This window comes from Apus apus, chromosome 3 (genome assembly GCF_020740795.1).
Source record: "Apus apus isolate bApuApu2 chromosome 3, bApuApu2.pri.cur, whole genome shotgun sequence".
In the NCBI taxonomy this organism is placed as follows: domain Eukaryota; kingdom Metazoa; phylum Chordata; class Aves; order Apodiformes; family Apodidae; genus Apus; species Apus apus.
Genome location: NC_067284.1, coordinates 15,573,837 through 15,595,628, shown reverse-complemented (window position 1 = coordinate 15,595,628; position 21,792 = coordinate 15,573,837). Strand labels below are relative to the sequence as shown.

General features: G+C 42.3%; 1 protein-coding gene across 2 annotated transcripts; it reads left to right on the top strand.

The window, feature by feature from the left end:
- Positions 1-2,017: 2,017 nt before the first annotated feature.
- IRAK1BP1 (interleukin 1 receptor associated kinase 1 binding protein 1) lies at positions 2,018-13,709 on the top strand. 2 transcript variants are annotated; one of them, XM_051615341.1, is made up of 4 exons: positions 2,019-2,351; positions 8,090-8,155; positions 12,246-12,376; positions 13,386-13,709. In XM_051615341.1, exons 1-4 carry the CDS (start codon positions 2,076-2,078, stop codon positions 13,654-13,656), a joined length of 744 nt encoding a protein of 247 aa, XP_051471301.1. In that variant the 5' UTR covers positions 2,019-2,075; the 3' UTR covers positions 13,657-13,709. The 2 variants fall into 2 exon arrangements, with proteins under 2 accessions (XP_051471302.1, XP_051471301.1); XM_051615342.1 differs by lacking the exon at positions 8,090-8,155 and having other exon boundaries at positions 2,018-2,351.
- The last annotated feature ends 8,083 nt before the right edge of the window (positions 13,710-21,792 follow it).

The following is a 21,792-nucleotide window of genomic DNA, read 5'->3' as shown; positions in this document are numbered from 1 at the left end:
CACGTAAGCTCTCAAATTGTTTTATGTTAAGTGAATAGGCACCATTTTTTTATTCTGTTACAAGCTTCTTCCTTGTCTTGTCATATAACTTTGATCAAAATTGTAGGTGTCTCTACTTCGGTTATTCCTGCTGAGAAACATGGAGTGTCATCTCCAGAGGTAATAAATACCTAACAGGTTCAATCCTTTTCATTAGAGGCTTTGAGTGTTCAGCAAATACGGAGAGAAAACCAGATACAAAGGCAGAAGACTCAAAACTCATGTGGCATGCAAAAGTCATTGATAACTCTTAAGGCAGATGTGATATTAATGATGGGCAAGGAAGTTTGTACAGAATCTCCCTAATCAGGAGACTTGAAGCACACACTGCACCAAGCAGATTAATGAGAGGGAAAAACACAGGGCTCCAGTTCTCTTAACATTTCTCTTTCCTGCCACCTCCAAATCTACATCCGTTTTGTAAAATCAGGTCTTCATGTCTTGTAATGTTTTCGTCTAGAAGGAGAGAATAGCAATCTTTATCTGTATCATGTCATGCAGACTTTCCAACACTTGCAACATGAATTCCGAAGGCTGTATAAACATACAGCATTGTCAGCTTCCAGCCTCAGTGCCAGACTCCAGATCTCAGGTAAGGTACCATAAATTTAAACAGTAATGACACAGCCACGGTCCTTTCCAAAAATCCCCATCTAAACAAGACCAGACACCCAGAGCTAGTCACTGAGCTAGTCATTTCACAGTCACTCAGACAGGCTGGAGAACCGGGCGGAGAGGCAGCTCGTGAAGTTCAGCAAGGGGAAATGCCAAATCCTGCATCTGGGGAGGGACAACCCTGTGCACCACTGCACACTGGGGCCTGACTAACTGGAAAGCAGAAAAGGACCTGAGGATCCAAGGGGACAACAAGCAGATGGTGCACCTAGGTGGCAAAGCAGGCCATCGGCATCCTGGGCTGGACTAGGAAAGGTGTTGCTAGCAAGGTGGAAGGAGGTGCTCCTTCCCCTTTGCTCAGCACTGGTGAGACACACCTGGGATGCTCTGTTCTGTTCTGGTCTTCCCAGTACAAGAGAGATATGGACAGACTGGAGAGAGTCCAACAAAAAGCAACAAAGATGACCGGAGCATCTCTCCTACGAGCAAGGGCTGGGTGAGCTGGGTCTGCATTGCCTGGGGAAGGTTCAGGGGGAATCATACTGTATGCAAATGCCTGATGGGAGAGAAGGAAGACCAGGGGGTCACAGGAAGACCCAGCCCGGGACCCAGTTACAGGACAGGACACATTGAACACATAAAGACTCTGCATGAATGCAACAAAACACTTTTACTGTGACTGTGGCCAAACAGCGGCATGGGTTGCCCGAAGAAGTTCTGGAGCCTCCACCTTTTAAAATATTCAAAACCCAATCGGACGCGGTCCTGAGGAACCCGCTCCGGCTGACACTGCTTGGGCCAGGGGCTGGGCCCCCTCCCAGGCCTCCTCCCCCCAAAAGCATTCCGTGACCCTGAGAAGCCGAACTGCACCCCCCTGCCCTCCCTGAGCAGAGGGCAGCAGGAGCAGGACCCGGCCACCAGCAGAGCTCGGCAAAGCAACCCCTGCCTGCTGCAAGGCCTCCTCAGCGGAGACCCAGCAGCGCTGCCCCTCCAACCGCTCCCGCCCAGGCCTTGCCAGCCGGGGACACAGAAACCCCCCCCGAGACTTCCCTCCACTGACAGCGACTACAGCCCTTTCTCCCCCTCACCTCCTCGGGTAGCTCCAGACCGGAACCCGCTGGGGAAATACTATAACTCAAAGCTGCCAGGAGCGGGGCGGCGTTTCCCCAGAGAACGCGCACCTAACACCTCCCCCGCTACCGCCCCGCTGCCCACCGCGGCCCGCCCGCCCCAAGCCCGGGGCCGCCCTGCCCCGCCTCGGCTGCTCCCCCGCCGCCGGCAGCGCAACCACCTCCCGCCTCGCTGCCCACCGCGGCGGCCGGCAGCGGGGAAGGGGCGGCCGGCAGCGGAAGGGCGGGCGCCCGGCGGGCCCCTCCCAGGGCTGGCGCCGGTGGCGGCGGAGCCGAGCGCGCCCCGCGGCCATGGCGCTGCCGGCCGCGCCCCCCGCCCGCCTCTTCGCCGAGCTGGTCCCGGCCCAGCTGCCGGGCCAGGCCCCGGCGGGACGCAGCCGTTCCCCGCCGCCGCCCCCCGGGCGGGAGGTGCAGGTCAGCGGCAGCGCGGAGCTGAGCGCCGGGCCGGACCGGGCGCGGGTGTCGGTGCGGCTGAGCAGCCGGAAGGGGGCGGCCGGCGAGGCGCGGAGCAGCGTGGCCCGGCGGCTGGAGTACATCGCGCAGAGCGCCCGCCAGCGCGGCCTGCCGGTGAGCGGGGCCGGGCGGGGCCGAGGGGCGGCCGGAGCAGCACCCCCCGGGCCGGAGCAGCACCCCCCGGGCCGGAGCAGCTCCCCCCGGGCCGGAGCAGCACCCCTCGGGCCGGAGGGGCCCGGGCCCCGGGGAGAGGGGTGTGAGCGCTCGGCCCCGGGGAGGCGGCGGCCGCCGGGGCGCTGCGGTGAGGGCCGCCCGTCTTTGGGAGGCTGCAGCTTTGCCAGCCTCTGCGGAAAGAAAAAAAAGGCGGAATGTGGCGCCCCCGGGCTCTCCAGCAGCTCCCTTGTGCTGCGTGGGAAAGCGTCCTGCTTGGGCTGTGGCTTGTCCTGGCGGGGGGCCCTGCTGGAGGGGCGCGCAGCGGCGCGGCCCTGTGCAGGTGTCAGTGTGAGGATGCGATTGCCACAGCTCGGCGGCAGGTGCTGCCGAGTTGTGTGTTGTTGGGTTTTTTTTTCCTTTTTCTTCATCCGCTGAAAGCAGAGAGGTATGAAAGAATTATCCGATCAAGACAGCCGAAGTGACAGAAGGTCCTTGTGGACTCAGGAAGTTCCTTTTCCAAAAGTTTTGGCCTCAGGAAGTAATGTTATTACGATAAAAAAAGCATAGATTTGCTTTCAAGGCTTTGTCCGCGCTTTGTAAGGGTGGTATCCGTCCTAGCAGTTTCGGTGCTGATGTTTTTGGTATGTATAGAACAGCTTTATACAGTGTTCCAAACCTAGGAGTCTGAAAAAAACTGATCTTTGATGGAATAAGGGGTTGGTTTTCAAAGTTATTATTGAAGTTCCCCAGGAAGTTTGTGCCTCTTGAGTGTATTCACAACTGAGCAGGGGTGACAGAGATTGTGATCAACACCAAAATGCTCAAGGTAGTAAAAGAGAAATAATTGCAGAAGGGTTTCCTGATACTGCATGATATTACAGGGGAATTCAGTATTAGTAAGTGCAAAGTAGGAGAGTAAGATACTCAGCCTAACAGCGATCTGTTTACAGTGCAATGACATGCCCACCTCTCGAAGGCTGCATTTGAAGAGAAGTGCTGACTCCAACTTTCTTTTTTTCAAAAAAAAAAAAAATAGGATTTACTGTTTTCTTTTAAAACTGATAGTGATGCTGCCTCCTTTTTTTCTGTAGTAGGTAAATAAAGCGTTGTTCAGGAATAAAGAAGACAATAAAAAAGATCCCTTAACCCCTGACTTAGGAAGAGGTCATGTAGCAGGTGTGGGACTAGATGGCAAGGAGACGCGGAGGCTGCTGTTGGCTTGATGTGTGATCCTGCTCCCTTCGTTTTTCCCCTGCACACAGCTGGGTGTGTCTGTCATGGGAATTCCACTGACACAACGCATTTTTATGGGATTACAGGTTGAATGCCTTCAGTTTCTACTAAGTGAGTTAATAGGACTTTAAAGTCTAGTGGATTTTAAGACGAATGGGAGAAAACGTGGCAAGTTATCATGCATTCATCTTTACTAGTAGAGAACAAGATAAGCTTTGTGCCCACCACCATGGTGAGCTAGCAGATCATGGGGTATTTTCATCCTGGCTGCAATTAAATAGCTCTTCAGAGTGTGAGTATATTAGAAAAGATATTTGGAGATATTTACCCTATGGTGAATCTGAATAACAGACGTCCAGTTTTGATGTGAGCCTGGTTGAATTAGGTAGCAGGGAGCACTCAACATATAGCACATGGCACACAAAAGGAGTAGGCAGGTTGTTAAGTAAGTGAGAAGGCTTTACAGGGTCTCTGCACAGTACTCCAGACTAGCAAAAAATCATTTCAAAATTAAGTATGACCAGGACAAACAAATGGTTGTATTTGGGTGCATGCAGTCAGATTCAGAAACGTAACAGGAGCAGGTAAGCAGTGGTGGTGGTAAACCAGGTGGTGGTAAACCAGGTGGAAAGTGGACTGTTTTTACATGAGAGCATTCTGTGTCTTATTTTAGTTCTAATAATTTCACGGTCATCTTTTGCTGTTTCAGAGATGCCATGAGTTGGAGAATGGAAATGTCAGTTCTTTCTGCTTACTTGAGTGATTGTGAAATGCTGCTTAAGTTGTGGGTTTCTCAGTGTTAGCAAAGTGTTAGCTCTAGGGAACTCTGAGAAAAACAAAATGTAGTTTGGGGTTATTTTCAGAGTAGTTCCCTGTGGTATAATTTTTAGTGCTTTTTTCCATCCAATTTTAAATCACTCCACTGCTGGAGCTTTTATCTGCCTTGTAGCTTTTCTACTAACAAATCTCACTGCTGGCAATTTGTTCTTAACTGCATTTGCTAACACCGCTTGTAGTTAATACCATTACAGACTACTGTAAAATTAATACCTCTTCACAATCTCCATATGGTTCCAGTTGTTGCAAGCTTATCTAAGGCCTCTTTAGAAATCAGCTGGCCATTTTATATGTTTATTTTTAATTAATCCAGAGAACAATTTCCTTAGCTCTTGTTGCTATCATAGGAGGTCTGTGAGATCATAACCTCTTGAGTGCATAACCTTTGCAGTAGCAGCAGCTTGCATTAACAGCTTAGCTGTTAGGATGCCTGGGGGCAACACCTAATTTCCATATATATTTACACAGGATTTTAATGAGAAATAGATGCACACAGTAGCATTTATTTATAGAGGGCTGTAAGTATATGCAGCACTGCAGAGCACAGAATCTGCTTTGAAGGCTGCAGGGAAAGTAAAATCAATGGGCAAACCAATCTCTTCTTACTCAGCTGCTCAGAGTAATGTTTTTTTACTCTTTCTCTAGCAATCTAATTTTATATTTAATCTGTTATTTAGGATTCACAGTTACGGATGCACATCCATACCATCAGTTAAAAAGAAAGATTTTGAAGCTTTACTCGGTTACCAAATTTTCCCATTTCAGTATATCTTTGAGTAAGAACCTGCATAAGGCATCACCTTTTTTTAGACTTCCCACTGACTTTAAGAAATACCCCCAAAGTAATCCTTACATTTTCTGAGTACAAATCTGCTTTTTACCTTTCCTAAAGTAACTTACATATACTTCTGTCATTTCTTGAATATGCATGAAGCAGCAGAAACTGCTTCACTGTAGATTTTTAGGGTGTCATTCTGTCCCATGCCAAACAGGCTGGAGCATAAGTACCAGATGCTCAGCTGGGGTACATGCTGGCTGTAGGTGCTTATCATCCCTAGTTGTTCAGGGCTGGATGGACTGTTAGGAGATACAAGCATACATCAGGACTCTCTTTAGTACTAAGAAGAAAAATGTTATGTTCAGGTGGAAAGAACTAACTCTTTTGGTCGTTTAAATATCTTTCTTTTTCATAATGTAAAGTTATATTGGATAGATCAATGCAATTGTACAAGTATATTTTAAGAGATACTTCCAGGTGTCTCAGATGTTTTAATTTATAGCTTTGCAGATAGGTAGGAGGAAGGGCTATGTAAGATTTTGTTCTCTTGGAAAAAAAAAGGAAAATACAAAGCAAAAGACAGCTCTAGACTTGGTGTTATAAGCTCAGTGGGATATTGACTTTCTTCTTAGTTTTCAGAGTTCTGCAGCAGTGATGGTTTATGTCGCTGCTGGCACAGAGAAGTGGCTGCATCAGCAGAATGCAAGTGTGATTCTGTTGAGAATTATTCAATGGCTTCTGGGGTAATTGAGCAATGACATAACAATTATGTTGTACTCAGTTTTCCTACAGTGATTCTTGGTGCACAGGTTTAAAAAACAGAGAAAGTTACTCCAGAAGTCCAGAATACCTGACACTTCAGAAGTGGAACTTGCCCTAAGTCACAGTGAAAACAGTTTTTCCTCTGGGTAGTGCAGTCAAATGGATAGTTCCTCAGCCAAAATACGAAACAGTAGACAGGAGCAGTGAGAAGAAAAGCCTTTTGCTTTTGATGTAGTCGAAGCCTGAATTCCAGTGTAAAATTCTCTCGTCACCTACCTGTCGTTTCTGTCTCTTTATCCGAACACACTCCCAAACCAGAACAAAGTGTCTAGCAGAAGATGCATCAAAGGAGGCCACCTTGTTGTGACTTCAGCAGTTATTTCGTCCATTTATTTCTTAACAACGCAGACAGCTAGTGTCAGATCTGGTGGGATAAAAATTAGCTGTGAGGGAAATGTTCTAGTAGGTGGCACAAAATGATCTTTCTCTCCGGTTGCGTTGATCCTGCACTAGCACCTGGAGCCACGGGATGGCAGTGTCCAGAAATACACAGGAACCTCCTGGAGGGCAAAGCCAAATGAAAAGAGACAACTCCGTTGAGCAGGACGGAGAACTTAACTTGTAAAAGGATTAAGGAGCGGGGACAAGGGAAAGCAAACGCACTTTTTCTTTGAGTTTTTATTGCAGCATAGTTATTTCTGTAAAATATGAGTTGTAGAAGAAAGCTTTTCTGTGTGGTTATTTCTATAAGATATGTAAGAGCTCTAGAAAATATCTTTCTGGTCAGTTGTACTTTGATTCTATCATAAATCATAAGATTTGCTCCTTTTTGTAAATTAAATGAGTTGGTGATGCTGGGCTGACTTGATCTCTCTTTAGCAAACCACAGCCAGCCAGGTGGCCAAAGTCGCTCAAACCTATGACTGCAGAGTTTTTAGTGACTAACTGGCCCTGGTTCTTGCCCTTACTAGAAGAGATTATCCAAAAATATGACTGTTGTGCTTGTATTTGAGCACTGAAATTCAGTCACAAAACTGAAATTTGAAAATTTGTTTCTTATAGGCTGCTGTGCAATTGTAATTATGGATCTAATTTCCATAGGATATTTGAAAAAGAAAATGCTTTTCATTATTCATTTCATTTTTATAAATTTATGCATGCCTGATACATGATAAACTTTAAAATGTGAGCCTCTGTAGGAAATAATCTGACACAAAGCATCTTTTGAGATGTGTCACCACTGAAAGCAAATACTGTATTCCTATGCAAATTAATTTAGTAAGTAAAACTTTTTCAGTAATTGGAAGGCTTATTATCTGCTCTCTTATGGCTCGTGGGTATTAAATGCAAAGTTATATTTACAGTTAAATTGTAAACTGCAGTTTTTGTTGTGTTGTAGTCATTTGACAATAAATTGTTCCCTCAGACTTTACTGAAGAGCAAAATGGGTAAAAGAAATGTGATTGTTAGACCACTAGCAGGTTGGTCAAATATTCAGGTGTAATTGGAGTTATTCTGTAACTGACTTCAGTATCTTATAAGTCTTACAGGCTTTGCTGGTGTTCTGTGCAGCCATTATGTAGAATAATATAGCTGCTGTTAATGTGAATGTAGCACAGCCTCTTTTAAGGGTTGCCATTCTGCCAGAACAACCAGTGCTCAGTCTCTATTCAGATCACCTTGCTACAAGCTGCTACTGTAAAAATATCTGTTAAATATACTGTTAAAATAGGGGCCCAAAATGCACTTTGCAAATAGTAGCTTTCAGAAAACAATCGAAGCTTCTAGTTTTTTGAACCAGGTGAATTTACAGTTACACACTTGATACACACAGCTTCTTGTTCTTTTCAAATGAATAGCAGCAAAATTACATTATAGAGCTACTGTATAATTTAGTTTAAATAATGTCAAGAAGTCTTAACATCCAGCTAGTTTTTAACTGTTTTCCACGGAAAATTCCAAATTTCTGTTGATAGGTCATAAATGATAAGCCGAAACAGTTCAACTTGTACAGGACACAATGTATATACATTTCCAACAAATGCTCAATTTCTGTCTTTTAAGATTATATTCTTATACTTTGTTTTAGGAAGAAAATATGACTATAATGGAGGATTTTAGTAGAGTAGAAAACACTTACCAAATGGAAGCAGAGGTATGTATTCAACATAACAACAAAATAATAATAAAAAATAGTAAGTGCTAATAATAATTTTAAAATAATGATAAGTGCCAATAATAAGCCAGGACCAATGAAAATTTGCAGATTGTCTTTCCTCATACAGAGGAGCAGATGTTCTGTACAGTAAAGGCAGAATAGGCCAAAGAAACTATGGAAGGACTGCAGCTTAAAGCAGAGCTCACCTTCAGTCTTCTGTTGTGTGCAGAACTTGTTTTCTGCTACTGTAATATAGAAATAACTCTCTTCTTCTGAGATTAATGTGTGATTTTTAAATCCTACATGATGCTACAGAAGGAATTATTTGGTTCTGGGGTTCTACAGTTGTCACTCTGTGGCCAGGTGAGCAAACCCACGATTCTGCACTGTCCTTCACCTCCTTCACCCACAGCTCTTCATGCCCTCTGATTCTTGCAAGAAGTTGCATGTAGGTAATCAGGTGATAGTTCAGTTCAGAAAGCTGTTCCAGTTTATTACTTTCTTTTTCCAGATTATTATTTTTTTCATTATTTTAGCTTCCTGAACTGGAGGCAATGCAAGACAGAGGACAGAAGCGGATGGGGGACAACAGTGGTGTGGCAGCCCTAATCTAGATCTGTTTAAGCTACAGATAAGCAGCACCTAGACTTTGGTCTGCGTGACTCTGCCATCAGCTTCCAGCAAGTAAAGCAAAACTAATTGTTTCCTAGGTAATTGACTTGGAATTCTGTAGGTAAAAAGTGCTGTGTTAAAGCTAAATATTATGGGAATAATCCCATTTACTTCAGAAGCCACTTGAGGGAGTATATTTTTGCATGTTCATGCTACAGTAAGAAATAAATGCTGTGCTGGAAACATTGACTGAGGGAAACAATGTGTTTTCAGTCAGTGGATCTTTTTAGAGCATCAAACTTCAATCACTACCCAGGAAATGGACAGATTCTCTTATGAAGTAAACCTGGAAGCCTGAAATAGAATGATAGCTGTTTTACAGAGCTGTCATTTGCAATCCCCTAAAACAGGTTTCAGTCTCTTTAGTTTGCATGCCTTGAGGCATATTCACATCTAAATAACAGCAACAAATACAGAAATAGAACAAAACTTGGAATTTAGAATGAGTCTTAAATGGTATGCATCTTTGTCATAATCTGAATTATTTTAACCTCATAGTGTAGACACCTACTGTCATGAAAGCTTAAATCACGTTGTGTTTTAGATGAGCCGTACTTAAAAATTAATAAAATTGTATGGAGTTACCATTTAGGTACAGACAACATCAGTCTTCAAGTAGTAACTAAACCAATTGTCTCCCTTCTGCTAATGATTTTTATCCAACAAAGGTTGTATGTGGAGAGCTAGTTACACGGGTTTAGTGTTCCTCTGTAGGCAGCTTGGACCAGCTGTGGTTGCTGTTCAAAGGCTGTATGGTTGCCTTGGACCTGGGTGTCAGAACTTGAAACATCTTACCATGGTGCTGCTTGCTGTTGTGGCTGCTCTGTACACTGAAGCAGCAGTGTGCTCACTCTTTATGCAGAGATTAGTTTATCATAACATACTGGTTTCAGTAGTGCAGCTTCATAAACCAGTGAAGTTCCATTGACCAGTGTGTTGGCATACTTTAACAACATAAATTAATTTAAAATTAACTTCCACTCATTTCTTTACTAAAGACTTTGCCATTGTGTTACACGTAGAATCATGGAAGTAATGCATTCTTTCATTCTAAAAATTCTTTTTACCATTTGTCTAATTAAGAGTTTTTAGAAGACTGAAGAAATTCCCAGACAAATAGCTGTTCTAAGGTGTAATTAAGAATTCAATATATTCTTTCAACTGTAAGGAGATAAATTTTAATTCATGCTATAACAAAGGCAAATATGCAGAAGGATGAAGTTGTGCATGAGATCACAAAGTTCTATAATATCTTAATTGTAATAGTTCATTTATTGCATGAGAACCTCATGGGATGAAGATTATGTTGGGTCTGTGCGTTTCCTAATATACTTGCCTCCTGATAAACCGTAACTTCTTGTCCTTTACAGCTTTACCCAATTTTGCAGTGTCTACATGGTTTTTCATACCTTTGTATTACTTTTTCACACTTTTTAACTTTAGTCATAATTGAATAAATTGAAATGCTGCTTTCCATTTTAATGCTCGGGTATCCTCCCTAAATGGAATTGGATCTAGCTCCAAATGAAAACTGTGATTTTTAGGGGGGAAAACCAACAAAAATTTAGAGTTATTGCTTAGTTGTTTTCTGCCGCTGAGTGTACCTGAGTGCCCAGAGCTGCACCAGTCTGAGTAGCTTATCTCTTGCTCAAGACCCACAGTTCTTTTGTTAGATCATTCTTTTATTTCTTCCCCTTGAGGCAACTAATCTTGTAAACACTAATAGCAACCTGGAAGACACTAGGACAGTCCTCACAGTGAGACTTTCAACTTTCCACAAAAGGCCACTATGACAGTTTTCTGGCAAAACAGCACAAGAGGGAGGGTATATGCTTTTTGTACATGGCAAGAACACCCACTGAAGAAAGAAATCTGTGCTTAGTCTCATCTTCAGTCTTGGTCCAAATTGGTACTGCTCCTTCCCCAAACTGTTCCAAGCCCCAAGTTACAGATGCACAGCTGATATGAGGATGCAGACTTGGTGCAGTTTTGCATAACAAAAAGCATTACCTTTTGTCCTTGTGGGAGATGGGATTGCCCTGCTGCTCTGTCTTGGTCAGTCTTTAAGGCCCTAAGCCCAGCTTTGGCTCACATGTATGAAGAGCTGCTGAGCCAGTGCAAGGATTCAAGCTAACATGAGCTACATGTACTGCACCAAGAGGCTACCAAGGGTAACATGATGTGTATTTTCATTACTTTGTGGTAATTTTTGGTAGCCATTTTTTACCTTACCCTGTATATGAAGTAGTCCCCTCCTCTCTCACTGAGAGAGTCAACTTCCTTGAATCACCTCATTTTCCACAAGGTAAATCTGTGGTGTGCACACAGGAAGCTACCACAATGCAGTTGATGTGCCATGGCTTGGATTTCTGTACCATATGCCTTCCTGGGATAGGCTGCTGCAGTTCATGCAGAAGTCCCAGGGGGTGACTGTACATCACGGGTTGGCAGTGGAATTTTCTTCAATACAGCTTTTTCCTTCCCCTCTTGTTGAAGCTGTGTTACTGTGCAGAAAGAAGGAGTCAGGGAGGGGTAAGAGGGAAGGTGGGCCTGGGTGAGAGTGCCGTACTGGCAAGTGAGGTTGAGGGTTTAGTTCTCCTAAAAAAAGTGTTTGAAACCCAGGATTTCTGATTCCTGAATGCTGTAGCAGTTCAGCATCATTGCTTCACTACTGCAGGCTCCTACCTGCGAAGTCACCACCTGGCTGGGACACTCCCACAAGGAGGGCTGTAGGACTCTGGACCGATAGTGATGTCTGCTTAGTAGCACTTGAGAAAGCACCTAAATTCCTGATGCATGTGCATTTAATGTTTCTTACTGCCAAAGCTGCTGACAGATAGATGTTCAAATTGCTTTTAATCCAAGTCTGAAGTGCCCGGTTCTCTGTAGGCATTGGAGTGAGTCTGTTCAGCCAAAATATGGTTTTGAGCCCACTGGACTGGGCTAGGCTTAGTTTAATCTCATAGTTTAGGCTTCTTGAACCTAGTGCTTGAAATTACAATGTAATTTTCATTCCTGCACAATGATTTCCACATTGTTTTGCTTGGGCTTCTGCATAATTAACATCTAGTAATGTGAAAAGGGAAGAAGCAGGATGCATCTAGTCATGTGTCCCAAAGCACATGCATTCTTCAGATTGTCTACATACCAAAAGTGCTGTACTTCCTCACAAAAGAGCATTTCTTAATCCTCAATTTTAAACCATTTTATGAATTTCTTTCTATTGCAAACTTAATGATAGTTTCTAGGGCTATATAAAAGCATTCCAAGTAAATAAATGTTGGGAGTTATATACAGGAGTAGTATGTTTAGTTAGTTTGTACATGTATGGCTTTACACTGATTTAAATACAAGTGTTGAATCATAGGGAAAAAATGAAAAAAAAATTACTTATCATGTCTGTGTTCACTCCCAGGTCTGTATGATTTTCAGTGATTTTGGAAAAATGCAGAACGTTTGCAATCTACTGATTGAAAAGTTAGGAACCTCTGTTACCATCTGTCCACCTCATTTCTACCATACACCAGAGGCCTTAGACACCCTTCGGTAAGTTCCCTTTTGTGCCACACATTTTACAGCCTCAGATAACAGTTAATGTGAATACATAATCTGTACTGTTTGTGAAGGGAGCAGAGAGTTTCCTTCATACCTATTAAAATGTATGTTCAAAGATTGCAGTATTTGTTTTAAATAAACTTACAAATTAATTCAGCCTACAAGATACAGCTTGTTCTTTCTACTGTGTCCCTGTGCAAAAGCAGAGTTAATAAAAACATTTCCCCACTGATTTCCATTGGAAGTGTAATTTACTGTGAATATGAGGTCAACAGAATTTGACTTTTGTTACATCAGCAAGTGTAGATTTAATCTGTATTTATTCATGAAGGTACAACTGTGTTACCAGACATAGATCTAAGTACCCTTGCCAACTCCTGTTACTCTTAGCTGCTGACATGATCTGAAAAGAACCATGCCCAGTGCTTGCGCAGCATCAAAATGTGAAGCTCATGGTCTTGGTTTTTTAAGCGTTAACTATTCAAAATCCTGCTTTTCCCATTGACATTGGGGAGGCAGAAGGAAGTTTAATCTTCATTGGGGTTTTGCCTTCTTTAAAGAACAGAATCATGCCTGCTCCAAGAAGTGCTCAGCTAGCTGCTGCTAACGGTTCTGGAGATGTCAGCAGTGTATCACAAAGGTATCTACACAAGAATCTGGAGATCAGGCCAGTGAGGTTATATAGGTCCTAGCATACCTTATAGCTGTGTCACCTGAGTGCCTGGAGCAAGGGTTGAACTCTTGCTCTGCACCACCACCACGGATGCCTGCAGCACGCAAGTGTTAGAAATGCTTCATCAGAGCTGATGAGGATGCTCACATCTTCTCCACACACTTCTCCCTCTAACTCCTAAACTAGCACCCAGAAGCTGGGGAAGGTGATGTGCCTTACATTTATGCAGTTACAGAAGCTGGGACATTAAAAAAATAAATGGTTGGCAGGAATTCTTGTGCATCAGTTGGCCATGCTTCTTACTGTGCTGCTTTTTCTACCTCTCAGCCGTCAAGTATGCGTTGCAGCTGTGGGAAACACGCGTCGGAAAGCTCAGGAGGTCTGTCGACTCTTTGGCCAGTCCTTGGGAAAACCTTTACTAATAAGAGAAGAAGAAACAAAAGAATGGGGAGGCCACATAGACAGTCATGTATTGAACTCCCCAAATTCACTGACTCTGCAGGAAAGAATCCAGAATGCTACTGTTTATGCTTCTTGTAGAGTGTTTGCTGTGTTTGAGATTAAGGGAAAAGAAAACAGAAGAAACAAGTTGCACTAGAAAAAGTCAAATACTACATGTTTTCTTAATAAAACTTTTTTTATTGTTGTTGAGTTTTTTTTTGTTGTTTTCTACTTTATTCTTACAATAGCTGGTAGAGTTAAAAGAGGATATTAAGAATGAGGTTTGCATAGTGAGCCAAAGTAGGAGGTTTCTTAACATGAATCTGTTGTCTGGACATTCATTACATGTACAAACACATAAGTACTGTGGTCACGAGGACAGATTTTTTTTCAAGTATGGCTGCATAATGTATTTTGATCCATCATATCCACTGAAATAGGCTTTTCTACCAGGGTGATGTATCTAGGAAAATGTTTTAAGTTGAATAAGCACCAGAATTAGTAATAAATACAAACTGATACTTAAAATAATCATTGAAGTTAGATAACTTCCAGTGGGATTTTTCCATGTGCCTTAACCTAATTTATGTCATCAGAACTGTAGCTTTCTCAAACTGCCAAAGTACTCTACAAACACGGAACGTGTCTCATGAGATATGTGCTAATTCTACGCTGGCAGTGATGTTTTAAAATCAGCAGTATTTCTTATTGAAGTAGTTGCCACTTACTTGTTGCCAGTAGAGCTATTTGGGGTTTTTTTTTCAGCTGGTTCAGTTATATAGTTCAATCAGGCAGCAGGAACAGTATAAAGAAGCAGCCAGGGAAATGGTGACGACAGCAAGTTGATTGCCTTAGGTACCACAGTATCCAACTTGAAGACACAAATCCACAAAGGGCAATCCAAGTTACATGCCTTGTCATGATGAAGAAAGCCACAGTAAGCAAGTTAGAACTGTTGACTGGGAAAGGGTCAGAACAAGTCTAAGCATTTTCTCATCAGTCTCAACTCTTCAGGAACTTACTCTGCCCCTCAGGCAGTAGGAAAGGCTGAGTAAGGACAATCCACAGAGCTTTTGAACTTGAGGTATAGGCATGACTCACCACTTGTAATTAATCTCAACTAGACAACTTTCAAATACCTGATTTTATGAGCTTGTTACCATCAGATCTTCTAATAATTGGTGAGGAGAATTAGCCTGTCATGCAGATGAATAAAACAATCTTGCATCTTAAAGGCTAGTTTACAAAAGGTAAATGTTTAAGGTAAGATAACTGTTTCTCCCCATGGACTATAAAGGTAACCAAACGTAGCCAGCTGACTAACATAATGCAAGGTGCATTTTTAGACACTTAAGTTAGAGTGGTCAAAACCCAGTTTTAAATCCTTATGACACTTCTCTGAGATAGTATCACTCCTGCTACTAAGTTCAGGCATATTAGCACATTTTATATTACAATCAGTGCCTAAAACAAAAACAAGGACTTGAACTAAGGGTTCTCCCAAATAAGAGAAGAAAGAGTGTTACACTGTTGGGCTCCATTGATTGAGGGGAGTCCTTTATGTGCAGTGGCACAGTTTAAAGAGCCATGGAGAGTCTTCAGGTCAGCCTTACTTACACAATTCCTTTGGTAACCTCCTCTGTTTGACCAGACAGATCTCCCCTTGGATCAGTGGTTCGGCTACTTGCTGTTATTTAAAATGCAAGCACTTCCACTATCCACAGTGTAAAAGAAGGCAATCACAGCAGCACTGGCTTCCTTGCAAAAAGGTGTGTGGCAGGCATGCCTCAAGGCCATTTTCTGGAGCAGAGTCTCTGACTACTTTAAGAATCATGTACCGTGCATAGGCTAGAAATCAAAAGCTACCAAGACCGTGATACAAAAACCAGAATTTTTGGCTCCCAGAGAGTTTTGCAGTTAAGAATCATAGAATGCTAGGTTGGAAGGGACCTCAAGGATCATCTGGTTCAACCTTTTTAGGTTGGGAGACATCATTCAGTCTGGAAAGCAGATGAGCAGGAGCTGTTTGAAATGCAGATTTTTCAGAGTGGAATTGAGAAAACACTGCGCTTTGCTAGATCCAGTAGAAAGAGATTAAATGACTTCTCCAATTTAGGTAGGTCAGTAAAATCCTAAAAAAAACCCTCCATGACTCTAAAAGCCAGTACATAACTGAAGTCAAGTTGCTAAAATACAAAACTAGGCAGTTGGAAACTCTGAAGTAGGCAGTACCTGGGTTTGGTAATTTATCACCTTTCAAAAACAAATACTTGAAAGTACAGCAGTAATTTATCTGCTTTCTTTACTAGTTTTCACTAACTTTGCAAAATAGATGGTATCTATTAAGCCAAAGGTCAGCCAGCTTTTAAACATACAGGGTAACAAGTTGCAAATGAAGAAAAAATAAATACCACCTCTAATCCCATAATAATTGTTATCTCTTCCTCAGGAACATAAGTTGTAAATTTGCCAAATCCATTTGCTTTGTTAATGAGGATTCGATAGTGAGGAGTATCTTTTAGATCCTGTAAAAACAGAAGGAAAATAAAAAGCCTCAAGGGGAGATGATGACTAAAGATTACATTACATAAATCTGGTAGCTCTCACTAGGCTTACAAAACTTAAACCCACTCAACACATAAAAGTTCATCTTTATGATCTTACAAACATCAGCCTGGAAAATTAAATATAATAATCAATCAAAATTGCAATATATTAAATTCTTGGCATATCTGAAGTATTGCTTAAAAGTCAATATTTTAATTAACCTTTTATCCCATAGATCATGCAATAAACATGACTCAAAATGCTTTTTGTATATAGGTCCCATAACAATTTGTTAGTCACCCTTCTTCCTTCAGAAGTGGCAACAAAGAAGACCAGAGAGCAAGAGGCAAATTCAGAGCACAATACCACCTCTGACAATCTTGGTCCTGATCCTGGACAGAGCTACGGCAACTTCTGTACATATATATAAAAATCTTCCAGCCAAGAAAGTAAAAGTGTGGCTTACTGTTATCTTTACAATGAAAACAAATCATAGGGCCACTACTATCCATAAACATTCCTGCCCAAAGTAAACCACAATCTAAACACAAAAAAAGTGATGGATGAATGCAGACAGATAACTGGAGTTTATGAAGCAGTTAGTATGGATCAATGTGACAGGCAGTGGCCTCTGCTCAGCAAATTACTAAAGAACTGAAAGTCAAAGGCAAGGAAAAGTTGGGCTGAAAGCCTGGCTGATGTTTAGAGGGGATTTGCAAGGACCAAGCTTAGCAGCTGCCTTGTAATGGTCAGGAGGCATTTTGCACAGCTGATGCACGTAACAAAACAAAACAACAAAAAAAATACACACTTAAACCATGTCATTACTATTGAAATTAAAACAATAAAGATGAACTCACAGAACAGAACAATATAAGGTACATAAAAAGAATCAGAATATTTGATGGGAAATACTCAGGTGTTCACCTGGGTACGATACTGAGAGGAGAAAAGGAGTGGAGAAAAAGATAACAAGGATGCAGGTGTTTTAGAAGCCAAAAATGAGTGGCAGGTGGATAAAACTACTACAGTAGGGAAGAAACAAAACGCACAAAACTAGGATGGAATGTCTGCCTCCAGCTGAACGTTGAATTCTCTGCTAAAGGCAAAGTTTTTAATTCTTTCTCATTTTCAGTCCTCTGACTTAAGGTTTAGTGCCTTCCTGCCACTTAAGCAGCCTGTCCAGCAGCCAACCCACAGAACAGGCCACACTACATTGTCAGACACAGCACTGCCAGCAAAGATTTAGCATCTCATTTGCAAATACAACAAGGACTTAGGGTAGAGAATTTCAAAAGCTTAAAGAATTCTAACAAAAAGACATTGATAAACAGATTTACATTCCAAACATCCAGATCACCAAAAACATTGCTTTCTAACTGAAATTTATCAAACACAATGGCTTACTCACATTTCTTAGGTGCAATGAAGAGGTTACCTATTATACCTACACTGGAAGATCAGATAAAGGATTTAACAACCTCTCAACTTCAGCAACAGAGCCTGAGAAATTCCTTCAAACATTATCTGTTGACACTGGTACTTTAAATACAACACTGTGTATGAAAAGGGAGCCATTCTAATATGAGACATGTCCAGTACAACCCTGACCACTGAAGCTTAACCAGTCAGTGGTGCAAAAGCAAAGCTCTACTGGGACAACAGTGCAGAAGAAGGGGAGGGGCTCTCAAGTACTTTCCATCAGGTTAGCAGGAAGTCTCTCTGTAGAAGTGTTTCTGAGGGTTTTTTTTAACCTGAGTTATTCTGTGTATGTATTAATAAAGAAAGAGTTAAATACATTCAAACCTGTTTTGCTGGGGGCTATTTGCACTGTAGCCATTCTTCTGGAGCTTTGGCTTTTACATCCCATCCAACGACAACTCCTGAATAGCCAGATCTTTTGTGAACTATTAGCTGTCCCACACTGAACTGAATACATTCAGGCTTTGGACTGCAAACATGACTGAATGCTAATTTAACAGAGAAAGAGACTTAGCAAGGATAAGTGTTTGATCAAGTCTGTTAAACACTTAAACAGACATTCTCCTGACTTCTACCAGAAGAGAAGCAATAGATTAATATGCAAAGTAAACAAGGGAACAGGTACTTTGTTTTTTCCCCCTCAGAATTTTACTATATTTGACAAAGCAGCATCCACTAAGGAACAAATTTTTTTATGTGTGCCCTTTGGTATTATGTAGGGGTCTTAACAGAGTTTTGGAACACATAAACTTTTGTATGTATTGATCATCACTTAAGCCTTACATACCATATTTTACAGTGCTTACACATGCTAACTGATTTTGCCATCGCCATCCATTCCACAGACACCTGCCACACCTTACCAATGCACTAAGATATTCACAACTCTTCCCTCCTTCCCCATCAAATTAAGATATTCACCTTCAGCTGAGGAGCAAGGTCTTTTTTTATTTATGAGGGGTTTTCAAATCAGAACTAAGACTTGTTGAAATGTTAAACTTGTATCTTCTACACAAGTGTTCTCAGAACGCAGAGGTTTACTGCAGCATTCAGAAAGTCATCTACATCCACTCTGCCTTCTGTCTCACTGGTCTCCAGTAGTGTCTGTGACAGTCTTCTCTGCTCTCTAGGAAAACGCACAGCTTGCAAGCACAAGTGAATTGTTTCAGTTGTTTCCAAGATCCTTCAAGTTCCTGCTGTCCTAATTAATGTCATTGACAAAATAATCTGGATGACTGTAATAGATTGAGTACATGTGTATGTGGGACACTAGGTTTATGAAAACTGCCTAGCAAAGGTAGCCATGAACAAAAAATAATCCTGAAAGAGGCTTGAGGGATCTGGTAAGGAACACGGACATACCTGTGCGTGTGATGAACAGCTGCCAGGAGCTATAATTTCCATTTCTGCAGTACCTGCTTTGGAGTCCGCAGCAAAGAAAAAACGACTCCCGGCTGTAGACACGACTGGTAGCTGTACATCTGGAGTCCTTGTCTTTTTATTGAGGGGTGGGGGGAGAGGAAGAGTCACTTGGACCAGCTCAGGGAAATAACCACAGCGCCTGCTGGGCTGGTGGGGACAGGACCTGAAAACCCCTCAGAAACAGCTGCTGGCACCACCGCAGCGCAGGCAGCCGGGGGCCGAGGGACGGCCCCGCCGCCCTCCTCCCGCGGGGCTGAGGGGAGCCCGCCCCGCCACCCTTTCCATGAAGCTGGGCAAGCACCTTTAACCAGCTATGAACAGACTCTGGGGACGTTCTTTAGTGGGAAGCTTCGGCAAAAGGCACCGTGTTAACATAAGCTTCTAACCTGGCCTCACCGCGTGCCGCTAACCACCTGGGCTTTCAGAGAGCACGTGGTGGTGGCCCCTGGCCTGATTTTGTCCCAGATGGATTAAGGCATAGCTGAAACCAAAGTTTCCTGCCTGGTTTTGACCTCGCACGTGTCAGCCGTCAAGCAGAGCCTCCCTCTGGGCCTGTGACTGCTGAGCTGCTGCGCGGGGGTCGAAGCCTGTTCATGTGTCTCCTCCTTGTCAGGGATTTCTTTGGTGTAACTTTAGCAGCCATCAAAGTTGTTGATGACACCCAAATATCAGTGTCGGGGCAAACAAGAGGATAGCCTCAAACTGCAAACCCAGAGAGGTGAGAGCAACAGGAGCATTACAGACGACAGGAGAAATGCAGCAGTTCCAAATGTCGAGTCTTACCAAGGGAGAGGAAATGTTCTAGTTGTCTCTTGCTGAGCATATCTGTAAAGGACAATACTGTGTAAAAGAAGTGAAAACATTAGAGTTGTACCTAGTTCAAGAATGTAGCTTACTTTTAATCATTTCTTTACAGAATCACAAAATTACCTTGTTTGGAAAAGACCTTCAAGATCATCAAGTCCAACAATTAACCTAACACTGACAAATCCTAACACTGATAGTCTTTAACTAAACCTTATCCCTGAGTACTGTGTCTTCAGTAACATATCTGTAGTTACGCTTTTCAAATTAAAAACTTACAGTACTTCTAAACATTTTTGCTTTAGCAAAAAATTTATTTTCCAGAAATAAATTGAAATATGCGGGAACTACACTGTGTGATGATACAGGCTGAAATATCTCCAGCTTTCTGTTGTGGAAAATACTAGCAATGTATAGTACAAATAAAGGCCCAATATACAGTATTATTAGACACCTAACAAATCATTCTGTCTCTTCTTCATCAACAGTAGGAAAAGGGGTAATGGTTTTAAGCTAAAAGAGGGTAGATTCAGACTAGATATAAGGAAGAAATTTTTTACAGTGAGGGTGGTGAAACACTGGAGCAGGTTGCTCAAAAAGGAGGTAGACGCCCCATCCCTGGAAACATTCAAGGTCAGGCTGGATGGAGCTCTGAGAAACCTGAACTAGTTGAAGATGTCCCTGCTCACTGCACGGGTTGAACTACATGACCTTTAAAGGTCCCTTCAACCCAAACCATTCTATGAATCTCTAGACAGGGAAAACAGTGTAGTACCTCCTGCTGTAGTACTCTCCTGCATTGGAGAGAGCAGGGGAGTGGTGGCAGCTTCTAAGTGCAGCACGTTGTTGACTGGAACAGTTTGCCTTGTTGGTTGTGCTGAACAGAGTTGTCTTGGGCAGTGCTTTTGGGCCTGGACTTTCTTGCTTTGGGGACTGCCTGTGGTTGTCAATTGTAAGGTTGTAGAAAGATGAGGGGTTGGTAAAAATTACAATAGTGATTTCAAGACAGCATTTGCGGAAAATACATCACGTGGGAACTAAGTGGCCAATCTTAGGGTTTTGTTTGCTGATGGATTGAAACCCATGCAACACTGCAGGTATGCCCAGTTGAAAACTCACATGAACACTGACCTAGACTAGAAATACAAATTTAACCTAAGAAAAATGTTTTTTAAAGATAACCAATCAAGTTGTTTCTCTATAAATAAAATAGAATGGAAATAGCTTAAGTTGGATAATTTAAATGTTATTCTTCAACCCAATTAAAATCTTATTATAGGGGGAACATAATAGGTTATGTTTTCTGAAGGTATTTAGGAATAGCTTATCATGAAGGTGTCACAGACCGTGGTCACATCAACACAAGAGAAGATGCCTGTTTATCTCCTACATAGCCACTGCAGTAACAGAAGAATGAGTTTAGAACCTAAATAGGAAAAACTGAAAGAATGTATTTCTTCTAGGAGCCCTGCTTTCCTTCCAGTTCAGTCAGCATCAAAAGGCAAAGCAAATCTGAGTAACAGGAGAGAAGAGAAACAGGGACAGAAAAGCATGTTTAGTGTCCGGAAAGCCTTTCTGCAAGTGGATGCTCAGTGCTCAGACTGCCGTGAACAGCATATTACCTATGCACCTTTTCAAAAGAGAAAAGGTTTTCTTCAGCTTTTTTCCCCAGCATGGAAAAAAAGCATGCCCTGTACCGAAACAGAGATCAGAGGCTGTTTTCTAGGGTTCTTGTACACAGAAAGATTGGGAAAACAAAAATGAGAATAATTAGCTATTGAAAAAGAAACAGCAACAAAAACCGGAACAAACCAAAAAGCCAGCCCCAAGCTTGTGACTCACTGATGACACTACCAGCTTTATCATTTGAGAGGCACCAGAAGCCAAGCCAGTACTACATTTACCATCCCTCCAGTCTCACTTCTCTGCTAACTGCAGCTCACAGCAGTAATTGCTGGCCAAGTTTTATAGATTTAACTCTGATATCAGTTGAGCAGCAAAACCATTTTCATTAGTACAGAGCTAAAGCTTTTCAGAT

Excerpts from the sequence above, each read along its gene's own strand:
- IRAK1BP1 (XM_051615341.1), top strand. The coding sequence starts at position 2,076 with ATGGCGCTGCCGGCCGCGCCCCCCGCCCGCCTCTTCGCCGAGCTGGTC. Across the intron at positions 8,156-12,245 it reads CTTACCAAATGGAAGCAGAG|GTCTGTATGATTTTCAGTGA; the intron begins GTATGTATTCAA and ends GTTCACTCCCAG. Across the intron at positions 12,377-13,385 it reads GAGGCCTTAGACACCCTTCG|CCGTCAAGTATGCGTTGCAG; the intron begins GTAAGTTCCCTT and ends TCTACCTCTCAG.